Below are 24684 nucleotides of genomic sequence, written 5' to 3' on the forward strand. Positions count from 1 at the left end.
CTCAAGAGCTGACTTACTTTTTGATCAAGCTTTATTTACACACCAAAACAAGGATTATCTGTACACGCGTGCACACACACACAAACACACACACATGGAGAGATTTCTGGCAAGCAGTTCTGAAAGAGAGGAAAGACTGCAGTGAGCTAAGACTTTATTACAGAAGGTAGCCGTGGTTTGGGGGGTGCAGGACTGATCTGATTATGGTCAGAACCAGTCTGCTTGAGGAGAGGATGGCTGTAGAGGCTGTGCAAAGGGCCCAGGTTGGAGGTCGTTGAGTAGCGACATCATACTTTTTACAGTTTGGCTGAAGAAGGGAGGCGTTGACTGGCATTCAGTGGGCGCAACAGGGGAGGCCAGCAATTTGGATGGAGAGGAATTCTCCAGAGAAGCAGGGCTAATCAGAGTAGGAATGTTAGGAAAGGAGAATGTATCCGGCTGTGGAGCGGCAGGGAGGTGGTTAAGGAGTGACCACACGTCTTCCTGAATGTCAGCGAAACCAATAGGCTCTTTTTGGTGTTGAAAGAATGTGGCAGAAGAGGTAAATGGTGTGGATAGAGAAGTATATACAGGAGAAGCAGGGTTGGTCTGATTTAGGTGATGACCAGTGAGTGGAGAGGAGGGCTGCTGAGACTGCTCAGAAGTGAGGAGGGGGTCAAGCTGTTCCACCACTGACAGCAGTGCTTCATCAGTGTCACTGACAAAAGTGGCCTGGAGCTGGACGGGTGCAGCAGAGGAGGCCAGTGATGCAGATGGGGAGAAATCCACACGAGAAGCTGGGAGGACCGGATTTACTTGACACACAGGTGCATCAACTGTTGTCTGTGTGTTCTGCAGCTGCACACACGCTGACTGCTGATCAGGAAGGTTGGTAACAGCTGGCTGTCTCTGTGGCTGTTCAAGAGGCTCCTTCGCAACTGAATAGGAAGAAGATGGCTGTGTCTGAGCTGGCGTCACACAAAGCCTCTTGGCCTGTTGATCTTCCTGTTTAGGTTCATGTATGAACTGCATGTTAGCACTTTGGACATACGTAGTTTTCTTTGGTGGACCAGTCTGGATGTTCTGTGGCGTGACGGCATCTCTCGCTTTCAGCCTGATCAAAATATTTAGCTTGTTGTTCTTTTGAGAGAGAGACCTCCACTGAAGACAGACAATCATGAGAACCCACTGTCAGCATAGATAAATACTCAGCTACACTGTTACTACAGGACAGCTGGCACACATGCATAAACATGAGCATAAAGCATTAACAGATGCATAAATATATGCAGAGTTATGCTGGGCTTACACTGCGATTTTTTTCAGTCGCGCGATTCAGCTCCTGCTCAAACTGTACGATTGACTCGCAGGGGTTAGAAGTTCATAGGTCACGATGCAGGGTCTCACACTATACGACCCGATGCTCTGATGCGACCTGAGTGCTCACACTGTGCGTACATGCACAACACGTTGTGTTGTTGTTTCCGGAAGAAGAACCCGGAAGTCAACCGCCAATAAACAATAAGAAGAAGAAGAATCCGGAACTGGGGAGATTGTCATCCGAGAAATTTGAAAATGCTCACCAAAGAGAAACGCGCTGCCTTAGCAATGTGTGCCATTCTGTGTGCAGAAAGATCTAAAAATAAAAAGCGACTGCGTGTATGGACAAGGAAATGGCTTGGAAAACGTGGGCAGTACGGTCTGTCAATTCTACAACGAGAACTGGAGGTAAGCAGCAACAGCTAAATTGCACTTACCTACAGGACTTTATCTGCATGATGATGGGTAAATGTTTGAAGACATCTGATGCTTCTACTTTCAGTAGGCAACATTTAATTTTAGCCTATTAGTATTTTATTTAATTGGATTACTGGCCATTAACTACAGTACTTTTACATTTTACTTGAGTAGCATTCTAGTGAATGACTTGAACATCTACCAAAGTGATTTTTGGGACATCTTTCTGCTTTATACAACATTGGTTAAATATCAGTCCGACTCTTTAATTATCAATAACATTCAACCACTATTATGTCGCTTTGTTCTTGTGTGTGTTCTTGACTTTGACTTTGTTCTGTGTAAACAGGTAGATGATATGAGGGGTTTTCGGGACCTTCTCAGAATGTCTGTAGAGGACTTTAACTATCTACTGGAGAGGGTTAGTCCTGTTATCATCAAGAAGGATACACACCTCAGGAAGGCCATCAGCCCCAGGGAAAGGCTTTCAGTTACCCTACGATTTTTGGCAACAGGCAAGTGTGTGAACATGAAAATTCATACTACATAAGCTGCTACTACTGCATTATATTCTACATCTGTCACCTAAAATCTGTCACTCTACGAAGCTGCATCCATGTCCACTATCCACCTGACATTATTTAAGACACTTTGTTCTATTTGACAGGTGAAACCTTCAACTCATTAAGTTTCCAGTATAGGATTGGAAGCACCACACTGAGCACGATTGTCATGGAAACATGCACAGCTCTTACCTGTGCACTGCATGAAGATTACTTGAAGGTAATTTTGACAGAAAATACATTACCCATGCTCACACTATTGAAAGATTGACTTGCACATTGTCAAAAACGTCCTATCAGTTTATACAGCAAGTTTTCACCAAAAACAATTCTGAGTCACAAAATGTATTTGTTCAGTCTTTGTTACATGTGTATATAAAAAAGTAAAGTGAACTCATAGTGTGACAGTGACTTGAATGTATGGTTAAGAAAGGAAATCATGAATTCACCAGAGATTCTTTTTGCTGTATCACTTTCTACTTGTCTTTCACAGACACCATCAACCGAGTCTGAGTGGAAGGCCATTGCCAGAGACTTTGCAAACAAGTGTCAATTTCCACACTGCCTGGGAGCTATAGATGGTAAACACATCTTCATCCAACCCCCTCCCAAGAGTGGCAGCATGTATTTTAACTACAAGTCCAGGTTTTCCATCATTCTTATGGTTGTTGTTGATGCCAATTACAAGTTTGTGTATGCAAGCGCAGGGACACAAGGTAGGGTCTCTGATGCAGGAGTGTTTGCCCATTCAGACCTGAAAGAAGCAATGGACACAGGCACACTGAACTTTCCCCCTGCTGATACCCTGCCAGGCACTGATGCTATGATGCCACACATGCTAATTGGAGATGATGCTTATCCCCTCCGACCAGATCTCATGAAACCATATCCATTTCGAAACCTTAACACTGATCAGAGAATATACAACTACCGTCTGTCCAGAGCACGTCGCGTTGTGGAGAACGCTTTCGGAATTTTGGCGAATCGCTTCAGAGTGTTCAGAACAACAATTTGCCTGGACCCAGACAAGGTTGTCACCATTACCTTTGCGTGTCTTTGTCTGCACAACTATCTCCGGGACCACAGATCTGACGCCTATGTACCACCTGGCTATGTGGATTCTGAGGACGCCAACCACCAGCTGGTTGAAGGAGCATGGAGAAGGGAGGGAGAGCTTCAGTCAGTTTCAATGGGCCTTGCACGGAACCCCTCAGTGGAAGCAAAGAAACAACGAGATGTCCTTTGCGAGTACTTTGTCTCACCTGCAGGGAGTGTTTCATGGCAAGAAGACATGGTGTAGGAAGACAGAAGGGTTTTTTTGTTTGTTTTTTTGTTTAAATTGCCTTGTTTACTTTCCAAAATTTACTAAATAAAAAAAAAATCCCTTTGTAAATACTGACAACAATAAATCTACCTCTGGGAAATTGCAAAAATGGTTTGCTTTATTACATAAATACAAAAATATCTTCCATCAAATTGTGCAAATAGTTCTGCAACACTCCACAAAATTGAGGTACGAAAGACACATAGTAATAGTGTCACCAAGAAAATTCTAATGTACAATTTCAATTAACTGTTGGAACATTTAAAACATTTGAATGAAGCTGTAATTTCAATGGACTGTGTTTACAGCAGGAACTAGTAAACTCGAAAATATTCTTAGATATAACTGTTTGAAATGTATTATTTAAGTTACTCAGAGTTGAGCATTTTCAGAAAGGACATTGGCTGGGTTGATGGGGCCTGGCAGTCTGGGGGGGGGGGGGCTGGACCTGATGAGGTTGGGTGGGATACCAAGGTGGCCTAACCTGCGAACCTGCAAATTGAGAATGGTGGCCTCCCTGCTCAGCCTCCTGCGTGTCATAAATCATGTTCATGATGTTTCTCTTGAGTCGCAGCTGTAGAGCTCTGTCCTTTATGTTTCTCAACTCTGAGGCTACTTGTTGGCCAAACAGCTCCTCAGAATCTGCATTAGATGCTGATAGCGTTTGCTGGACCTGCTGAAGCAGGGAAAGTTTGGTCATCTCAATGCTGTGCTCTGTTGATTTTGGTGCATGTTTTTGCACTCTAGGCCTTTTAACAAGCTGACCTGTGGACTCTGAGATTGGTGGACTGTTTGAGGTGTTTTCCTCTTCCTGGCTCACTGAAACTGGGCTAGTGGTGTTTGAAGACATAAGGACATCTGCTTCAATTCCCATAGTGGACCGATCCTCATCTCCCTCCTCTGTTGCGCCTATGTCCTCTGACTCTGTTCCAAGCTGTAGGAAACCGTACCAAAAGCAGACAAAGGGAAAGTGATAAAGATCTAAACAGTATTAGTTACATCAGACACTAATTTTACACTGTATACTTTGTGGCATTTATTTTACTAAAAACATTTCAACTGAGAATTACCTTTGACATCATTCACCACAAATATCTCGTCAAAAGGTGTGTGTATCTGTGTATGCTTTTAAACTACTTGGTTATGAACTTACTCTCAGAGTGGACTCAGTCTGTCTATGGACAACATGTGCCTTCAAGAAGTCCAAATGTTTTAAGATCCAGGTCTGTTTGGGAGTTGGTGGTTTCTGGCCACTGCCACTAGGTTTCGGTTTTAGCAGTTTGCCATACTGCGTCCGAAGTGATGCAACCCGGGTTTTCACCTCATTCACTGAAAAATTTACATTAACATGTACTTTTTATTTAAATAGTTCAGATTCAAAGCTCTCCTCATACTAAAGTTAAAACTGCAGTTTGAGAGAGTTTTTACTTGGAAATTAATTATAAAAAAAAATATTTCTGATAGTCGATTTATAGGGTTTTACATCTGTCTCTTTCTCTCCCTCTCTTTCACTCAGTCACAAACACCACTACCACCATCAACTTTGCTAAATTGCTAATGACAAAAAATTACCAGGAAGCTGCAATTGGGCAGCAATGTCCACCCAACTCCTGTCACGTTTGTTGCGGTCATGGTAATTTTTTGAAGCCACATCAAAAAGGCTCGGATGAGCTTGCCAAAGTTCAACCAGTTGTGCCTCCATCGCTTGTGTCCATACAATACGCTGCGCTGCCATGCTACTCCGTCTTTTCGCCGACGTTTATGTGTTTGCGCATGCGCAGTGTGTGAAGCTGTGGTGAGCTGGTCGTGAGGTGTCAATTGCTCCTCGTTACCCCACGTATACTACACGATGCACGACGCACGATGAAGGCCAAAATCGGGCCGATCGCCAAAACGGTCGCACGACTCAAAAATCGGCTCAAAATGGGCCAAAAATCACACAGTGTAAGCCCAGCATTACACACTTACCCTCTTTGCCACAACTGCATTTACGGCTGCACTGCCAGTTATATTCAGTTCCGCCGTCATCTTTGGCCTCTGCTCCTTCAGGTAAATCATGAAGGCGTTTGGCGGCTTCTTTATGTACAGCCGGTCCGCATCCTGTTGGGCTTCACATTTCCTTTTTCTACAGGAATAAAACACAGAGTCAGAGCACATGTTAGCATTGTGTACAGCTGTGAGCAAAGTAGTTTAAAAACATGAGTAAAGCTGTGAAACTGAATGTAAGGAGGCACCATTAAAGGAAGCTGATTACAATAATTCGCACAAACATCTGCAGATGAAAGACAGACAGATTCCTGCAGATCACTGACACAAAGCACCACAGAAACTTACTTTGGAGTGGAGGTGATGGATGGGGGAGCAGGAGGGACAAAATCCCAGACTGGAACACCGTGCCTACACAGATGCAGAGACGGATACGAGATAACAGAGCTTATGAAGATACAGATGTTCAGCAGCTGTGTTCACTGGTGTGTTTGTGTGTTTTACGTACAGTTCTCCAGCAGGATGCAGGTACTGGATCATGTTTTGTGGAATCCCGAGCACATTACGCTTGAAACACACAAAACACACAACCGATGATGAGAAAAGCTGAATGCTGTGATCTATCCACTCGGTGTAGGAAGTGATCAGTGGGAGGAGAAGATGTGCATAAAACTACATTCATACATAGCTGGACTTTGATCTCCTGCGTTATTCTTTGGAATTATGTTTCACTGGCAGCGACTAAGTTTACTGTTCAGCATTTTAGAGTCAAATAAAACTTTTTCTTTCATGTGGACTGAAGAATGCAACAGTTTTAAGCATCTTTATCAATAAAACTTCAATGAGTCCTGTCACTACCTCTGGGTGTCTCAGCTGTCCCTGGCTATCTGTCCCTGGCTGACTGTAGAGGTGAGCTGGTGCTGAGACCATGAGTGGAACCAGCTGCTGATACACAGGAGGAGCTGGTTCTGGGAGGATGTTGCTAAAGAATCCTCCAGTCTGAGGATCTGATGCTGGCTGAGGGGGAGCAGGTGTCCCAGTGGGGAAAGGAGGGAGAGGCAAAGGGTAGGATGTTTGCCCCAGAATGCCAACTTCAGGAGTGGAAGGCGCTTCTTCCCACTGCACTGTTTCCAAAATATAATTGTTTGGGTCCCTGAGGTCCATTTTAAAGACAGACGGGTTGAGGGGGTCGCTCAGAAGAATGGAAAACTGCGTCTGTCTAAGATCCTGTGGCACACACAATTATAAAAGGTTTTGCTCTCTTTAGACTGCGTTCTTACATCTCATATAATACAGAACTAAACTAAGGACAAGTATTATGTGGGAACAAGGTGTGAGTTAACAGTTAAAATCAGTTAGAGCGAATGTCATATTAAAATTGATATTTACTGATGATAAGATATTTAAAAGTGTTATATTTGTACTAATTCAAACTAAACAGAGAAATACAAAAAACTAACAAACTAATTAACACCCTGTTAACCGTCATGACTTCACTGCATTTATATAACAGCAACTGTTCTTGCGTTTGTAACACAAACATTTTATATATTCAAGAATCTGTAATTCAATAACACTGACAAGGTACATGAGCACTTAGAATTTGATGATTTAAACAACATTAAATTTTGTTTACTTTTAATTTTGCATCAGCTTAGCCAGTTACGACATTAAAATAATGACTTTTGTGATTTAAAACCTGATCTTAGAACAATGCTGGGTCATGTGTGATGTGTCATCGTATGAGGTGTTACATTTTGACTTAATTCTGCTCAATTAAGTGTTTTGATCTTTCATTAAATATGGCAACTTTGTGTTGTGCTGCAAGTTGAAACCCACTGTCCTCATGAGCACAGTATCTAACAACTCACCTGAGAAAACTGATTGAATTCAGCTGGACACAATGGTTTTCAGTGGGAGAAATGTTTCATCACTCATCTGTGACACTGGAGAAGTCACTTGAATGAGTGACAAAACAATTTTCCTTGGAAACATCCAGGGGAACTAAACCTTCGGGCATATCCTTGCCTGTAATTCATTCATCAACAAATGTTTTTTATGTATAAATCTTTTTTTTCAAGTTCTTGTCTCTCTTGGTTTAATTTTAGTCTTTGCAGCATCTCAGAAGAAAACCACTGTAAACTAGCTTGTCCCTGCGGGCGGTTTATCCTTCAAGCTCGGGTCCTCTACCAGAGGCCTGGGAGCTTGAGGGTCCTGCGCAGTATCTTAGCTGTTCCCAGGACTGCGCTCTTCTGGACAGAGATCGCCAATGTTGTTCCTGGGATCTGCTGGAGCCACTCGCCTAGCTTGGGAGTCACTGCACCTAGTGCTCCGATTACCACGGGGACCACCGTTACCTTCACCCTCCACATCTTCTTGAGCTCTTCTCTGAGCCCTTGGTATTTCTCGAGCTTCTCGTGTTCCTTCTTCCTGATGTTGCTGTCATTTGGAACCGCTACATTGATCACTACGGCCGTCTTCTTCTGTTTGTCTACCACCACTATGTCCAGTTGGTTAGCCACCACCACTTTGTCCGTCTGTATCTCAAATCAAATCAAATCAAATCACTTTTATTGTCACATCACATGTGCAGGCACACTGGCACAGCACATGCGAGTGAAATTCTTGTGCGCAAGCCCCACAAGCAACAGAGATGTGCAAACACAACAACACAAACGAGCAAAATACAAGAATGGCCAACCTGAAACTAATAAATATATGTACAATATATGATAGTGTATGCATTTCTGGATGTGTATACTAAATATTTTCCTACGTGTGTGTGTGTGTGTGTGTATATACACATTTTTACAAATTAAATAGTAAAAAAAAAATAATAATAATAATAATAATAATAATAATAAAATATATAAAATATACAGAGTTGAATATGTGCAGAACAAGTGGCATTTATATACAGTGTGGAGTAGAGCAGGGCGATATGGCCAAAAATATTTATCACGATATATATTTGAAAATTTGCGATAACGATATAACCGACGATATAATTGATGCGAGACAAAATACAACTCCACAACATTACTAGCGCAAAAAGACAACCTTCCATTTATTTTCACTTAAACAAGAAGCTGGTTTTTATGTACATTAAAGCTTTATAAAAATGTAACAGTGCAAATGCAAATTCCTTGCTGAAAGTTTAACCAAAAGGCATTTCCAGTAGAAATGGGCTGACATATCCTGAGCATAACCATGTATAATATCCACTGAAGTTAAAAAGAGGTGCTTTGCAACATTAAACTGCAGTGTGCAGTACGTATTTTTCGGACCATAAGGTGCACAGGATTATAAGGCACATTAAGCGAAACAAAGCAGTCAGATAAATCAAACTTTATTAAACTCATTCTTCTTGCTTCCTCCACTTCTGTACCATTGATTCATTAATATTGAATTCTCTGGCAGCTGCTCTATTCCCATGTTGTTGCAGTATATTAATGACTAACCTCGTATTGTGGATGGATTATCTCAGTTGTTCTCCTGACTGAAGTTTGGTCCGTTTACAGCATCCTGCCATGCGATTGCATTTGTCTCTAACCATGAAGAACCTTCACGTTAACTTTTATAAGTGGAAAAGTGTTAGTGTTGGTCCTCCAGCTTCACTGTTTATGTTATGCTAACATAGCTGTGTCGCTAGCGATCACGTAGCACATCATTATATACCAGCTAGCCCAACTTCAGTAACCCTACAAACGTCACTGCTGTTTAGTTTCCTGTCTTCATTTATGTTGGAAGTGATAGCAGAGCTGTACGTGTGATTTTTTTTCAGAAATCTCTCAGTCAGAACATGCAATATCATGCTTAGGTAACTAGCGAAACTAGCGAGCTAACTTCCGCTAGCTTCCTGCTAACTTCTAACTCCGTTAAATGTAATAACTTTTGTTTTCATGGATGCCTGGAAGTTAAACTTTATAGTTACACCTGGTAAAGCAGCAATGCTGATCGTTTTATTAATGATTAAAGAATTTAGACAGTTTTTAACTCTAAGTGATGCTGCAGTGTTGTTTGACCTGAAGCATACGGAGTTTAGGACCCAGATTACTCCCAGATTTAAGAGCATCTTAGTCCGACAAATATGACAATAACAACGGCCGCTTGCATGTTCTGCAAAAAAATGTGCTTTGTTGTGTATCTGACGGACAAACACCAAACCAGTTCCACATCACGGAAGTTGCACCATTTTTACAAACCAATTCTGGTTCATCTGTTTCACTCAACAATCGGCCATGTGCGTATGAAAACAAAGGCACTGCGCATGCGCGTTTTACTCCCATTCTATCGCGATATTTCATTTTCCTATCGTTGCCTAACATTATACCGGTATTACCGTGAACGGTATAATATGGCCCAGCCCTAGTGTGGAGTGCATAATGTTGAATCTGGAAGTCCTACAAGATCTTAGCTCGGTCATTCTCCACCACCCTTGAGGGCGTCTCCCATTTTGACCTCGGAACTTCCAGATGTTTCTGTATAAACCATAATAGTGAATAGCCTGTAAAGACTCTGTGTGGCTTCCAGAGTGTTCTAGCATACACAATCACATCCTGGGGTCACGAGAAGAGGTCGTACTTTCTTTTTTTGTTTTATGGCAGGATAAACATATCTGTCTGTTTTAGTCTAAGTGCCTTTTGTTTAGATGAACTGCTGGACTTCCAGACCAGCAGAATTAGGGAAGTCATTTATGGGGTCTTGACCACACACACACACACACACACACACACACACACACACACACACACAGACGGTACCCTTTGTTCATGTGTACACCTATGTAAGATATCCTATGTTAATGAACCTATGAATATTCATGTAACCTCAATAAAAGAGCAGTGTTACGAGGGAGTAGACGAGAGCAACTGAGGTCAGGCGAAGGAACGGCGCTCGTCCAGTCCTCTCCCTCATGCATGAGTAACACAAAGAACTTTGCTTTTCCTGTGTAGTAGAACTGTGTCGTTCCAGCAGTGGGCCTCTGCTTGACAGACCCATCATTAATTGGTCCTTCGAGCCGGATCCCTAGAATTGACTTTCACCGAGGGGAAAAAGAGACACGCCGAAAGATGATTGATGATTGACGAGATTCGAGATTAATGCAAGAGCAACACCAAGTAAGTACAAAGAAGAGCGCTGTAGCTGCGTGGGTTCACGCGAGCACGGTCGCACGGTTTAACGCGGACTTGAGCCGTGCGGTTAATCGCAGGCTTATAAAAAAAAAGAGAGCGACGGCTCCTTAATTGCGCGGCCGTACTCACGTGAGTACGGCCGCGCAGTTTTACGTGGGCCTATGCCGTGCGGTTGCAGCTCAGTGACTGCGCGGGTAAACGCGAGTCCAGGAGCTCAACAGCCGTGTGGGTTCACGCATGCTAGGAAAAGTTATAGGCCTATTTTGTGTTTGTGTGAATGACTGCGGAGCAGGCGTGGTCTGTGGCACCGGTTTTGTTATTATCATGGGTTCCCGAGCAAGTAAGACTGCCTCACAGGGAGACGACACATTTATGCAAGAATTCACGGCAGCGTGAAGTATTTATATTGTCATAAACAATGTGATTTTGAGGGTAAACTGGTTACTGGACAACAGTGTTGGGCAAGTTACTTTGAAAAAGTAATTAATTATAGTTACTAGTTACTTATTCAAAAAAGTAACTGAGTTAGTAACTGAGTTACAATATTCTAAAAGTAATTAATTACTCGAAAATTAACTATTGTGTTACTTTAAAGAAATGTTTAACCCTCTGGGGTCCAGGGTATAATTGGCCATTTTTAACTACTTTTGATGTTTCCTCTACATTTCACCTTTAAAAACTATTTACTTTCCCTTGTTTGGTATCATCCTTTTCAGCACAACCTCATGTGTCTGAATTTACAGTCATGTTTTCATTTTGACATACTGTATTAACACAATTGATTTAAAATCAAACAAAAACCATAAAATCAGAGTAGAAAAAGTTATATTTTTTACTGTAACAACCACAAACATGTTTAATGAATCATATTTTATAACTTTAAATGCAAATATAAATGGTCAATTTTAAAATCCTGTGCACAAGTTTTGCAAAAAACAAACTTATTTGCAGTCATTTACCTTTTACCTTGATTTTTTTAAATAACCATTTCAAACTATTCACAGAACAAGCTACGGTGGCCCTGAAGTGCAAATCACACCAACAAATTGCTAAACACAACAACAAAATCGAGAAACAAAAAAACAAATGGAGAATCACAAAAACAAAACTGAGAATCACAAAAACAAAATTGAGAAGCACAAAAACAAAACTGAGAATCACAAAAACAAAATTGAGAAGCACAAAAACAAAACTGAGAATCACAAAAACAAATCAAGAAGCACAAAAACAAAAGAAGAATCACAAAAACAAATCAAGAAGCACAAAAACAAAAGAAGAATCACAAAAACAAATTGAGAAGCACAATTACATTAAGAAAACCGGAAAGGGTAGGTACCAGTCGGCAACAGGAGACATCACTGATTGGATGTCCGCGCTGTTCATCTTTGGAACCGGAAGTTACTCTGCCTGTGGCGCATTTTTTTCAAACATGAACATTAGCGGTGACCCAAATATAGCTGTCGCTATTCGAGAATATTTTGATTCAGGACATACATACGAGGTGATACTGGATATGCTCAAGTGTAATCATGACATTGCAATTAGTATGCGTACACTGAAAACGCATTTAAAAGAATCTGGACTGTACAGACGAGGCAACTATTCTCCACTTCCTGAGGTGAGGCGTGCCATTTTGGCCGAGCTTCGAGGACCAGGACAATTGTTTGGATATCGGACCATGTGGCAAGTTCTCAAACAAAAACACAAGCTGCGTGTCAAGCGTGATGTAGTTATGAGGCTGTTGAGACAACTAAATCCTCAAGGAATCGCTTTGAGAACTCGAAGGAGGTTCACAAGACGCACGTATCACTCCATGGGGCCCAATTACATATGGCATGTAGATGGCTATGATAAACTGAAACCCTTTGGCTTGGCCCTGTCAGGATGTATAGATGGCTTTTCAAGAAGACTGATGTGGCTTGTGTGTGGAGCAACAAACAACAACCCGGCTGTTATAGCTCACAATTATATAAACTGTGTAAAGAGTCTTGGTGTGATACCAATGAGATTACGAACAGACTTCGGGACTGAGAATGGGACTATGGCAGCAATACAGTGTACCCTCCGTCACGCGCACACGGACTATTATGCTGGATCGTCAAGCCACAGTTACGGATCATCTACTGGGAATCAGCGCATCGAGTCATGGTGGTCTTATTTCAGAAGAGGAAGGTGGGTACATTTGTGTCTGGTAGGTGTAAGCTACAGTGAAAGCTGATCAGATCGTTTTTTTTTACATGCATTTAAGAAAATAGAGTAGCGTCCTGCTGGACGTGTTGAAAAGTTGGATGAGATAGACGTTAACAGCCGTCACTTTATTGCAGGAACTCAAAATGGTCACTGTCAGCTGTTGTGCCGAAATGAGCATGCTTGCCTAGATTTAACGACGCCAATACAAAATGAAAAACTCAGACCAAACTCTCCACTCCTCACAATCAACACACAGAACAGAGTGAAAAGAATACAGCATTTTTAACAAGAACATTACTGCAGGGTCGCTACAATATTTATGGAAAACTAATATGCATTACTTTGTTTGACATCCATTTGTGGCATGTTTTAAATGGGACCAAAATGTAACAAACCCTATAAAATGACCAAGAACAAAGCTAAATTGATTCTTAAATATTAATTATATACCCAGGTCTCAGTTTTGGATGGACTTGTTTGGAGACCTAAGAGACTCTGGAAACTTAAATGGAAGCCACGAACACCAATGCTTGCTGAGATTCTGCTTCAGAGGGGTTCTACAGAAAGACCTGGATGAATGCAAAGACCTCTGGAACAAACACAGGATCCGGCCAAGCAGACTTGCATCGTGTCCAGGGGGGATTCCAAACGAACTCTATCTCTTGCCTCACAGGTATTTGAGTTCTTAACAAAATGAATTAACCTTTTGCATCAAACTAAATGCAAGGTGTTGTTATTGCTTAAGTTGGTTAATATATATTCATAATTTTACACATAAGTATGATACAGCAGTTTATAACATGTCACTGCATGCGTTGATTTATATAGTTCCATATTGTCAGCAAAAAATCCTTCACTGTTCTATTTTCATTTTGCAGATATGGTTCAAGAGACTGTGGATTTGCTGTTGAGGAGATGGAACTGGATGTGTTTCCCGAGGAGGGGCTACCGGTTGGATTGTGTGGTGATCCAAACATTGAGGAATATTTACAACAGGCTGTACAACAAAACACACTGCAGCAGCCACAAAACTGGGAATCGGCCACAGAACTGTATTTGGCCCTGAAGGACATAGCTGGGTTTTAGATACCAACTGAACTTCAGTTTGTAATGACATTTGTCAGAGTTACTCTGACGAAGACACACACTGTGTCGAAATGTTAGTTTCTTTCCTTTTTTTGCACCTAATAAAACCTTTGGACTTGAGTGCTCCAGCCCTTCTGTTTTTCCTTCATTTTTTTAATGTTAGTAGTGTTTCCTTTCCCTCTTGCTAAATTGAATATAATATTGTTCATAATATACAGCAACTGGCATGAATTTAAATATTAACATTTAACCACAAGGAAACATTTACAATTTTCTTTAATAAAACCATTTACAAATAGTGTCCAGCATTTCTGTCACTTTTCCAACATACACAATATTAAGAAAAAACAACTAAATGTTTAACAATATGGAAGTTGCTTATCACATGAATGTGTTAGGTTCAGCTGCCGTTGGCACACTACTTAACAGGGTAACTCAGTAACTGTAACTTGATGACCTTGCTGATTTAAGAACATCCAAATCCTGGAGCATTTTGAATTCCAAAGTCCATGTTGGCCTTAAAGATGCCATATGAGTCACAGATGGGTAGCTTCAGAGTATTTGCACAGGTGTTTGCAACTGGAAAAGGCGAATCACTTAAAAACTGGATGCATGGTGGTGGTGTCATTCCTGCCGGTGGAACTGCCGTCAGCCCTGTGGCAAACATCATCAAATCTTCCAGACACACTGCTGTTGCCTTCTCTGAAAGAAGAAAGTAAACACTGTAGTACATTACAGAAAATTAATTTCCTTACCTCTCCTTTCATAAAACTATAAACAAATAAAAACGGCCATTCAAACCTTCACAATCAAGGAGATAATCTGCCCAAAAGCCAAGTGTTAGGACCTCCTTATGCCGCTTGTTGCTTCCTGCTGGGCTGAGATCTGGTCTGAACATGCTCTCCAGTTCTGAAGCAGTCAGGGCCTTTGCAGAGAAGCATAGGAGTGGGGCCAGCACACTGGAATGTTTTTGCAGTGCACTTAAAAAATTCAGACTTTCCAGTCCATCTTTAAATCTGCAAAGGATAGACAAATAACTAATAATTGGTTTATAGCTATGACTATTGCAGTCTTCTAAATTGTGTTTAAATGACTTTACCTACTAGATCTTTCATTATAAATTTGGACAGATTTCAAATGCATACACAAAAATAATTAATAGTGCTCATAAATTAACTGTGACAGCAAAAAAAGAAGAGCTCATTGGGATTTCAGCATTTAAAAAAAAAAAATAGTGCTTTCACACTGGAATAAACAAGTGTGTCGAAAAAGGGATCACCTCTTTTTATAAATAACTGAAAAATTAATCATGTTGCATGACTGATTATTATGGGTCATTGTGAACAATAAATGTATACTAAATTAGAGTTCTAGTGTCAAAAGGTTAATAGCGTGCAACAGTGGCTCAGGAATTAAGTTGTTGTTCATCAGATCACCGGATGCTACCGAATCAGTTTTTTCATATACATCTGAAGGTCTGAAAATGTCAGTGGCTGCTGTGATGAGCAACTGGCCATCCTGAATTTAAAAGGAGTAATGAGTTTACCGTTGAATGACACTTTGGTTTCTTTCAAGGATGTACCATCTGAGGTATTCCTCCACAAATGCTTGTTTCTCACAAGGCTTGACATTTCTGAGGCATCCAGCAGTTTGGAAGATTGTGCTGTTTTGCAAAATAAGATTATGCAAAGACTCCTCTGATTCAGCTTTCAGGACCTATAAAAAAAAAAAAAAAAAAAAAGTTTTACTGTAAGAAAAACAAAAATAATTTTCACTACTTTTACGATTCATTCAAACATTGGATTAAAAAAATAATCAATTTGTTATTTCATTTGTGTTGTTGGGAGGTGGAAATCTGTCCTTTCAGATTACAGAATCTACCTTGAACCTACTTTCAAGATATGATCCAACACGGATAACTGTTATCCTGATTTAATCTTTTAAACTGGCCCCAAGTGTCTTCTAAGTAAACCCATTCCCTGAGCCTAGGTAATTTTCTACCTGATGTAGAACTTTTGTGATCTCCTCATCTTGCACATCTTCTACAGTGGCGCTGAAACTCTGATTCCCTGTGATGTGGTTGACCAGGTTCTTGGAGAGGAAATGTGGTGCTGGTCCCCCATGCACAATGGATACAGCGATCATCTTTCCTGCTAAAAAGTACTCATCTTGCCTGGCAGCTGTAATACAGGGCACATAATAATCATGGTTAATTGCTATTAAATATGCTAATGAAAAAAATAAGCCAATTTTTATTAAAATTTCCATTGTAATAATTACGGAGAAAACATCCACCTCTTGAATTATATACAAGATAACGGCTCTCTGGAGGTCCATCAAAGATGGGGCGATTTCTCAGACTGCCCATAAGAAGTGTGAGGAATTCACGCCTCGGGCCACCTGTATCCAAACCGTCTTCAAAGCTGCCAGCATCATCATTAAACTTGATGAACATGTCGTAGTTGTCAGAGTATGTGCTGCGTCGAAATCCTCTAACAGCTCCATCCCATACAGCTGACCTTGATATATTGAACCTGCTGACCTTCTTGTGGTCAAGTTCCAGTGCCAAATTTGCAATAATTTCATGTGCCTCCAAATTGGTGTCTCTAAAAAAAAAAAAAAAAAGGGAAACTTATTTTTTAAAGGTGTATATACTTCTCTCATGATTGCATGGTGTCTTGTACAGAACAAGATGGCGGTTAATTGGATTCAAATGTTTAAATTACTAACACAGGTTCTTCTGGGGGCTCAGCTTTGGCTTCGTTAGGAGTAGGATCTTCATCATCAATCACAATCGGTTCAAACAGCTGTGTGTAGTTTCTGCAGAGTGAAAACATGTACACAAAGTGTAGATGCAAAAATACAAATGCATAAACATGCAGTTCCACTTTTATAGAATGATTCTACTATTTATTTTTCTGAAGAATCAAATGTAAAAGAGTCAAACTACATACATTTATAATAATTGTGTGTATATATTTTGTGCAAACCTCTGGAATAATTACTCAAGATACAACGCACCTGTAACAGGAGCTCTCGACAGTGAGGCATTCAGTAGTGCCTGTATCGTTTTCTTCTTCCAAATCTATGACCTGGAAATACAGAAAAGAGGATGAATGAAAATTCATATTTGACCAATTGATAATTATTTTAATATAGGGAGCCTAAGTCTCCTCCCCTTCTGGTCTGCTCGTGGGTCCCTGAACAAAAGAAAAATGAATGGAAGTGAATGGAGCTATAAAAGTTATTTTCTGGTCTGCTTTGCCTTACTCTCTGAATCACACATATGTTGTACTTCAATTTAAATAATAAATAATTGTGTTTCGACTATGTCTGTAATGTAATTTGAGAGTTGTTAGCTTGTAAAAATTTGTCCTTAAAATGACTACAAGTCAGATGTCGCAAATATGATGTCGCCTCAGAAGCTTTTCTCCCCCAGCGTAGCTGCTAATTATCACATGGCCAGATTTATAGTGGTTTTCTCCACATCATCCTGGAAGAAGGATTCGAAGCTCGCTAAACAAAACTAAGCTTTTCCTCTTCTCTGTGTCTGGTTCGATGATGTCAATTTTGTGAGACGAACATTTACATTTCGCCACGTCTTTTCAAACAAAACATAAAATAACCTTTGCCACCTGTCGCTTAAGCACTTTTTGGCATCAAAATGTGTTTATATACTTCACGGACATCATATTTTAAATCCATTATACACATCAAACGGGATCAGAAAATAATTTTTATTGGCTCATAGACTCCTATTTTTTTAGCAGTATGGGACCCATGGTCCGGAAGTAGATGGATGTACCTTAGGTTTCCTATCCCAATAGATTATCTAAAGGTACAGTAAGTAAGAATGAAATAATAAATCCTGTGGTCAAATTTGTGTACTACAGTCTATCTTTATAAACAAACGAGTGACTCTCCCTCCTCCCGTTCCATGAGTTTCATGGCTACGGATCAGCGCCAGAAGATTCTAGATGACAAAGACGAGTCATACACAGTTAGTTTCAATGTAACCTTCCTTCCAACATGATTGAGACATTAGACTGCTTTGTGATTATTTCACTTAATGTACCTTTAAGGGGTGGATGTTATAATCTATTGATAGTATGAAAATTGATGATGTGAAATGCATTGTATAATAACAATGAATGTAATAAGCAAACAGTGAATCGTCATCTAATTGCAAAGTAAAGGCGGTGGAGATTGTCTGCTGCACTGTTTTACTAATAAAATAGTTTTTTACCTGTTGTACTTCATTAGCAAGCACAAGATCCCCAGCACCCTTCCTTAGAGAACAAAGAAAAGCATTATTGTTGTGTACTGTGAAAATATTAATTGACACTTTGAAAATATTTAAGCATCTTGATTAACAAACAAGCAATACAAGTATTATGTAGTCCATGTTCCAAAAACCATATACAGAATGAATGACTGTGTGTTATACTTGTATAACTATGCATGTGACAAATAAAGAACCTTGAACCTTTAACCTTGACAAAAGTGTATATCTCATTAATACAAAAGTTTAGGCAAAAAACAGTAAAAGATTACATGTTCTTAAAATATCACTTACTCATATTCTGCCGCTTTCTGTAAAGGACTGCTTTCATGTTGAAGTTCCCATGGCTGAAACAAACAAACAAACACACGCACGCACGCGAGCGAGCACGCACGCACGCACGCGCACACACACACACACACACAAAATGTATTTCACATATAACTATTAACTGTTTTACTGAACTGAGGCAAATGGTGGTGGCTAAACAACAAGAAAACTCTATAAAAAAAATTTTAATTGTACTTACCAGTGTATCAGCAAGATCAAACTCAGAGGGCCTTTTAATAACAATCTCGGGGTCAGAGTCAGACAAGTCTGAGTTTTCTCCAACTACAAAACATGAAAACAAATCAAGCTAAGCAAACTAAATTCATACTAATGTATGAAACTTTATTTGATCATGAATAATAGATTAATACGAAAGGCATAAAGTTAGCATTTAAAAATCATGACTCAGTAGATCCAAAAATGGCTGAATTTCATGTTTCCAGGAAGAAACATAACATATACAAGCTAATTTAGGCAGCAATGGTGGCAGAGGAGTTAAAAGCCCGCCCTGTAATCAAAAGGTTGAAGGTTTGAGCCCTGCTCAGTCTGTCACAGTCGTTGTGTCCTTGGGCAAGACACTTCACCCTCCATGCCAGGTGGTGGTAGTGGGAGGGATAGGTGGCATCTGTGTACAGCAGCCTTGCTTCAGTCAGTGAGTCCCAGGACAGTTGTGTCCACATTGTAGCTAATCACCAGCAGTGTGTGAATGTGTATGGGTGAATGACTGGTTTTGTTGTGAAGTGTCTTGGGGGGGTTGTAGAACCCTAGAAGTTGCTATATCAAATACAGGCCATTCACCATTTTAATGTAGGTATGCTATTGACTTGCGTGCTTTATGCGTAATGTTATCATTTTACAATTTCAAAATTAGTAGTTGTTGAAACTAAGGGAATGTGTGTCAAAATCAAAACAAACATTAGCAGCTTACCATCTTCAAAGTCACTCTTCAAGCAGATGAAAACAGTGATTCTTTGATAAGGCTTGCCAACTTCAGCCTTATAAGCCTCAAGTGTAAATGGTCTTTGTGTTCCAGGGACAGTAATGACCTCAGTGCCATCCAGATACAGAAGAAGGAAAGGTCCATCTTTTAGATCTTTGTTAAAGTCCTTCATTTTTTTAACAGCTTGATTGAGCAGACTTGTGGCAGTAGCGTCAGGGTCTGTTGTTAGGAAAATAGTTTTTCCACGGTATGGCTTCAAACCACCCTTTTTTATGGTCATCAAGCCGACATTTATCTGTAAGGAAAAACACATGAACAATGGGCCAAGTAGATACTAATATGACTCTAAGCAGATCTATTCAAACTTGAATATTTATTAACTGCTAAAGAGGGATCTTCCTGACAACCTAAATGTACAATTACTCGTAAACAATTGTTCTTATTCTGGATAGCTTTACTACACTGAACATTTTTTACACAACTCCCCTAAGGAATAACAAAAGAATGTCATTAGAAAATTAACCTCAACTTGTTTTCAGACTGAGCTAGCCAAACTACCTGAACCTTTCTTTTTTCCTTTTTCTTTAAGCCCTTCCTCCCTTCAGAAAACTTTTGCCTCTCTTCATTTTTCTTTTTTCTGTATTCTATGAAGGTGCTGAAGGTTGGAGTCGGGCAGTTTGAGGTAGTCTGTGATGCTAAAGGGAAACAAAGGAAAAATGTACTACAATGTCACACATTAAAGACATTCATTCATGTAACATTCCATTGTCTACACAACACGCAAATAAGGACAACACTGAATAATCTCACTAGAAAATTTCTACCAAGGAATGACAATGCAACTGATACTATTGACCAATACAATTCTACACCAGTAAGTTTTAATGTATAGACACATAATAGGGTTAGTTCCTAAAGTTAACCAAACATAATAAATGAACTAATTTATTATCGTTTCAGTTGTGGAAATGCTCAGAGGACTGTTCCACGAAGCAAGCTAATCCCAAAAGCCAGGCTCACTCTGAAAATCCAGGCTCGATTGCCCCAAATTCGGTTCCAGGAACGAGGCTAACCTGCAGTCTTTCTGCTCATTCATTATGCAATATGCTTGTGGACAAGTCTGGTCCGTGGCACCCTAGCTGCGAGGTTTGTTAACACTAGAACTGCCCTCAAACCTTCACTACTAGAAAGGTCTTGAGCAGTCATTTTGACAGCTGCGTGCATTTTCAAATGAGCCTCGATTTTCTGAGCTCGCTTAGTGGAACAGCCCTCTGGTCTGCTGTGGGCTGGAAACAGCTAACGCTAGGCTAATAAATCAATAAATAACAAACATTTTATTATGCTTATTAACTTACTCAATGGGAGTGAAGTGTCTCCGATGCAAGATGCGTGATAAAGCCTCTCGCCACAGCCGCTGCAAAAGTTCGGCGACTCCTCAACCAGCTTTTTCCCACAGCTAGGACAAAACATTCCGCCGTTCTTCTTCAAACGAAATGCGCCACAGGCAGAGTAACTTCCGGTTCCAAAGACGAACAGATCGGACATCCAATCAGTGATGTCTCCTGTTGCCGACTGGTACCTACCCTTTCCGGTTTTCTTAATGTAATTGTGCTTCTCAATTTGTTTTTGTGATTCTTCTTTTGTTTTTGTGCTTCTCGATTTGTTTTTGTGATTCTTCTTTTGTTTTTGTGCTTCTTGATTTGTTTTTGTGATTCTCAGTTTTGTTTTTGTGCTTCTCGATTTGTTTTTGTGATTCTTCTTTTGTTTTTGTGCTTCTTAATTTGTTTTTGTGATTCTTCTTTTGTTTTTGTGCTTCTTGATTTGTTTTTGTGATTCTCAGTTTTGTTTTTGTGCTTCTCAATTTTGTTTTTGTGCTTCTCAGTTTTGTTTTTGTGATTCTCCATTTGTTTTTTTGTTTCTCGATTTTGTTGTTGTGTTTAGCAATTTGTTGGTGTGATTTGCACTTCAGGGCCACTGTAACAATCAGCTGTTCTGCATTCAATAAGATGCCACACAAATTATTTGTGCCACTCCAAAAAAATAATTTCTGTCCACTATAAAGGAGAACATCACAGCCTGATACCTGCAGGAGTGACAGCAGCAGGTGTATCACTCCTGTTTCTACCTGGAGACAGCAGTCGCCTCATTGTTCTGACACACAGCACAAAACTATCCACAACACTACACACTAACTACACAAGACAACACATGAACTACACACTCCAAACACGCTAAATGTCACAAATCTCTCACATCTCAAAACTCTCTTATTCTGCTCTCTCTCTCTTGCCTTCACTCCTAAAACTTCCCCTGTTTTTGTTTGGGGTTTTTTTTTGCTCATAAGCAGAGAGTGCTCGCTGCGCTGTCCTTACGGTGTGTTCACACCGAACGCGATAGAGGCGGGCAGAGCGTCAGGCTTACATGTAAAGTCAATGGAAAGGCGCGATGACCCGCGATTGCGGCTCCCGCGAAAATTCGGAAGCAGATTTGCGTCGCCAAAACGCCTGAAACGCGCGTGAGTGTAGCGCATTTCAGGCGTTTGACTCGTGAAAAAAACCACGCGCGTGAGTTTATGTGTTGCATTTTGTGCATACACGCGTTTCGTGTCCCCCGCTCGAGTTGGAAAAATCTGAACTCCAGCGTCAAATCGCGCCGCGACAACCAATCAGGAGCCTGGTGACGTGGCTGTTACCTAGTTCAAAGGGGCAGATCCCGCCAAAGCCATTCATTCTGCATTCATCATGGAGGAAAAACTAATCAGTGCTGTGGCAAATCATCCCGAATTATATGATGCTACCTACTATTTCTACCGAGACAGGAATAGCTTGGAGACAAATCAGTGAGGAGATCGGGCAACCTGGTAAGTTCATTCCTTCTTTTTAATTTTCAGACTGACCCGATGAAGCGGCGCAAAAGCTAGCAAGCCCGTCTACTGTCCCGCGATTTTCCCACTGTTGTACAAATACCTTTCCGCTAACCAGATAATGCTTTTATTCAGAGGACATCTGCAGGAGAAAGTGGAAGAGCCTCAGGGACACCTATAATAAGGAGAAGAGGGCAGAGAAGGAGAAGAGGAGTGGGTCGGCAGCAGGATCGGGGAGGAGATGGAAGTTCTTCGCGGTCATGGGGTTTCTGGACCCCTTCTTCACCCCGCGGGAGACTAGCGGAAATATGGTGCGGACCGTGGAGAACTTCTCCCCCGAGGACCAGGGACAGCCCGAAGAGGCAGCAGGGGAGTGTCAGTCAGAAGGTATGTTTACAATGAATTAATGTAGGCAGTTAATTAATGCGTGTTGTCATACAGGAATATATTTTGTTTATTAATAAACAGTATACAGTAGTCCCACTGTTCATCCGTCACTGCCTCGCCTTTTCGCTGATTTTTTTTTTATTGCACCGTACAGCTTTCAACAATGCGCATTGCATTCTGCAGCCGAAATGACAAATCTCCTCCATGTCATGTCTCCTGCGCTTGCCAAACTTATCATGTTTGGTTTTGATAACCATCACTTCAAATAGAAAAAAACAGCACAAAAACACTCATAACTATGACCCTCATTCGGAAATAGGCACCTGCACCGGGAGCGAAAAAGGCGCACAAAAGTGGCGCCGCAGACGGAGAAAAAGCGCGGCATACTTTTACGTTTTAAAATTGACTTGGTTTGCACTTTGAGAATCAACTTGTGAGAAATGTGACTACTGTTCATGTGCTGCAATAAACGAGAGACCACTGTATATAATAATAAGTATATAATAATATAATATTCTCTATGACTATTGTCTTCGACCTGTTAACATTTAATATTGTCTTGATAGAGTCAAGTAATCATGCAGCAGAGTCCTCCCCTGTTGCTTCTCCTGACTCCCCAGTCCCTGGTCCCTCCACTCCTGCTGCTGCACCCACAGGTATGAACATCAAGCACTGATAGCTTTTTACTTGCTTGAATCCCCTTGTGATCACCTTTACTAAATATCTACAACCAATCTGTTCATATCCTGGTTTTCTTCAATTTTGAAAATGAAAATCTAGTAGCAGCCTTCTCATTTCTTTGTGGTGTTTTGTTCTGTGTTTTACAGGCCCACAGAGGAGGACAGCTCGAAGGCGGGCGAGGGAAGGGTCCCAGGACGGTCCATCGGCGGTGGAGCTGGCTATCCTGGAGTGCCTAAAGAGGCCACGCCCGTCTGCAACAGAATATTTTCTCCTCAGCCTTGTTCCTGCTCTGGAGAGCATGCCGCCTCAGACACGAGAATTCGTGAAATTCCAAATTTCTAAATCAGTTTTTGAAAATAGCACAGCTGTGCTAAATTTGGAAACATTGGACCCTAATGATCAGTAGTTTTCTGATGAGGCAGCAGCTCTCCAGGGCAGAAACAATGTTCTTATGTTTCTCCTCCTTCTCCCTGAGGCTCTTCCACTCCAAGCTGGGTCCTTTTTATTCCTGTCTGTCTGTAAATAGTTAGATTTCATATATTTATGTTATTTATGTCCTTTTGTTACTGAATTTATATATTTTATCAAATAAACATTTATAATGACAAATGTCTTTGTTCTACTACACAGCAAATATTGGCACCCGACTTGACAAAAGTAGAATTTATTTCATATTACACTAATAACAAAACATACTAATACAGTGGGATGCATAAGTTTGGGCAACATTGTGAAAAGTAATTATTTTCCTGTACAAATTGTTGGTTGTCTCAATAAAAATTGTCAGTTAAATACATCATATAGGAGACACATAGTGATATTTGAGAAGTGAAATGCAGTTCACTGGATTTACAGAAAGTGTGCAATAACTGTTTAAACTAAAGCAAGCAGGTGCATAAATTGGCAACACAAAAAAAGAGAAATAACATAAATATGTAGTGTATATCAATGTGTGTGTCTCCTATATGATATATGTAAGTGACATTTTTTACTGTAACAGCGATTCATACAGGAATATAATGACTATTAATAAGGTTGCCCAAACTTTTGCACCACACTGTATATAGGAACATAGTGAAGACAAGTTGCAGAGTAAAAAGAGGTTAGTTTATTTTGGAGTAGAGCTCCATTTATTAAGAAAATGTTAAAAACACAGGAACACTCTTTAGAGGTTTGTGGGTGGCTCTTAAAAGAGCCGTTG

At 40.5% G+C, this 24684-nt stretch overlaps 3 protein-coding genes and 1 pseudogene across 3 annotated transcripts; 1 reads left to right on the plus strand and 3 right to left on the minus strand.

Annotated features, from left to right (window-relative positions):
• Positions 1-207: 207 nt before the first annotated feature.
• LOC146685531 (uncharacterized) lies at positions 208-6753 on the minus strand (annotated as a pseudogene).
• LOC146685532 (uncharacterized) lies at positions 3802-5338 on the minus strand. Its single transcript, XM_085442372.1, has 3 exons — positions 5176-5338; positions 4757-4932; positions 3802-4588 (listed from the first exon to the last, which is right to left on the minus strand). The coding sequence occupies exons 1-3, from the start codon at positions 5336-5338 to the stop codon at positions 3992-3994; spliced, it is 936 nt and encodes a 311-aa protein (XP_085298498.1). The 3' UTR covers positions 3802-3991.
• An 8010-nt stretch (positions 6754-14763) lies between the features above and the next one.
• Positions 14764-19841, minus strand: LOC146685533 (G2/M phase-specific E3 ubiquitin-protein ligase-like). Its single transcript, XM_085441825.1, has 10 exons — positions 19541-19841; positions 18812-18894; positions 18577-18629; positions 18247-18289; positions 17022-17092; positions 16731-16820; positions 16296-16606; positions 16002-16180; positions 15547-15716; positions 14764-15016 (listed from the first exon to the last, which is right to left on the minus strand). Exons 1-10 carry the CDS (start codon positions 19830-19832, stop codon positions 14764-14766), a joined length of 1545 nt encoding a protein of 514 aa, XP_085297951.1. The 5' UTR covers positions 19833-19841.
• A 2501-nt stretch (positions 19842-22342) lies between these two features.
• LOC146685534 (uncharacterized) lies at positions 22343-24071 on the plus strand. The gene is made up of 4 exons (XM_085442419.1): positions 22343-22412; positions 22551-22802; positions 23369-23458; positions 23630-24071. Exons 1-4 carry the CDS (start codon positions 22343-22345, stop codon positions 23887-23889), a joined length of 672 nt encoding a protein of 223 aa, XP_085298545.1. The 3' UTR covers positions 23890-24071.
• The last annotated feature ends 613 nt before the right edge of the window (positions 24072-24684 follow it).

The sequence above is a fragment of the Copadichromis virginalis genome, linkage group LG19, assembly GCF_057382275.1.
Source record: "Copadichromis virginalis isolate Kocher_CV1m ecotype Utaka linkage group LG19, C_Virginalis_male_GT1.1, whole genome shotgun sequence".
In the NCBI taxonomy this organism is placed as follows: Eukaryota; Metazoa; Chordata; class Actinopteri; order Cichliformes; family Cichlidae; genus Copadichromis; species Copadichromis virginalis.

Coding starts and splice junctions, on each gene's coding strand:
- LOC146685532 (XM_085442372.1), bottom strand. CDS start 5,338: ATGGCAGCGCAGCGTATTGTATGGACACAAGCGATGGAGGCACAACTG. Junction 4,933..5,175: donor TGCCCAATTGCAGCTTCCTG/GTAATTTTTTGT, acceptor TAAATTTTTCAG/TGAATGAGGTGAAAACCCGG. Junction 4,589..4,756: donor AGACTGAGTCCACTCTGAGA/GTAAGTTCATAA, acceptor AACTAATACTGT/TTAGATCTTTATCACTTTCC.
- LOC146685533 (XM_085441825.1), bottom strand. CDS start 19,832: ATGACCATAAAAAAGGGTGGTTTGAAGCCATACCGTGGAAAAACTATT. Junction 16,607..16,730: donor GAGCCCCCAGAAGAACCTGT/GTTAGTAATTTA, acceptor TTTTTTTTTTAG/AGACACCAATTTGGAGGCAC. Junction 15,717..16,001: donor TCACAAAAGTTCTACATCAG/GTAGAAAATTAC, acceptor TTTTTTTTATAG/GTCCTGAAAGCTGAATCAGA.
- LOC146685534 (XM_085442419.1), top strand. CDS start 22,343: ATGCTACCTACTATTTCTACCGAGACAGGAATAGCTTGGAGACAAATC. Junction 22,413..22,550: donor TGAGGAGATCGGGCAACCTG/GTAAGTTCATTC, acceptor GCTTTTATTCAG/AGGACATCTGCAGGAGAAAG. Junction 22,803..23,368: donor AGGGGAGTGTCAGTCAGAAG/GTATGTTTACAA, acceptor TTGTCTTGATAG/AGTCAAGTAATCATGCAGCA.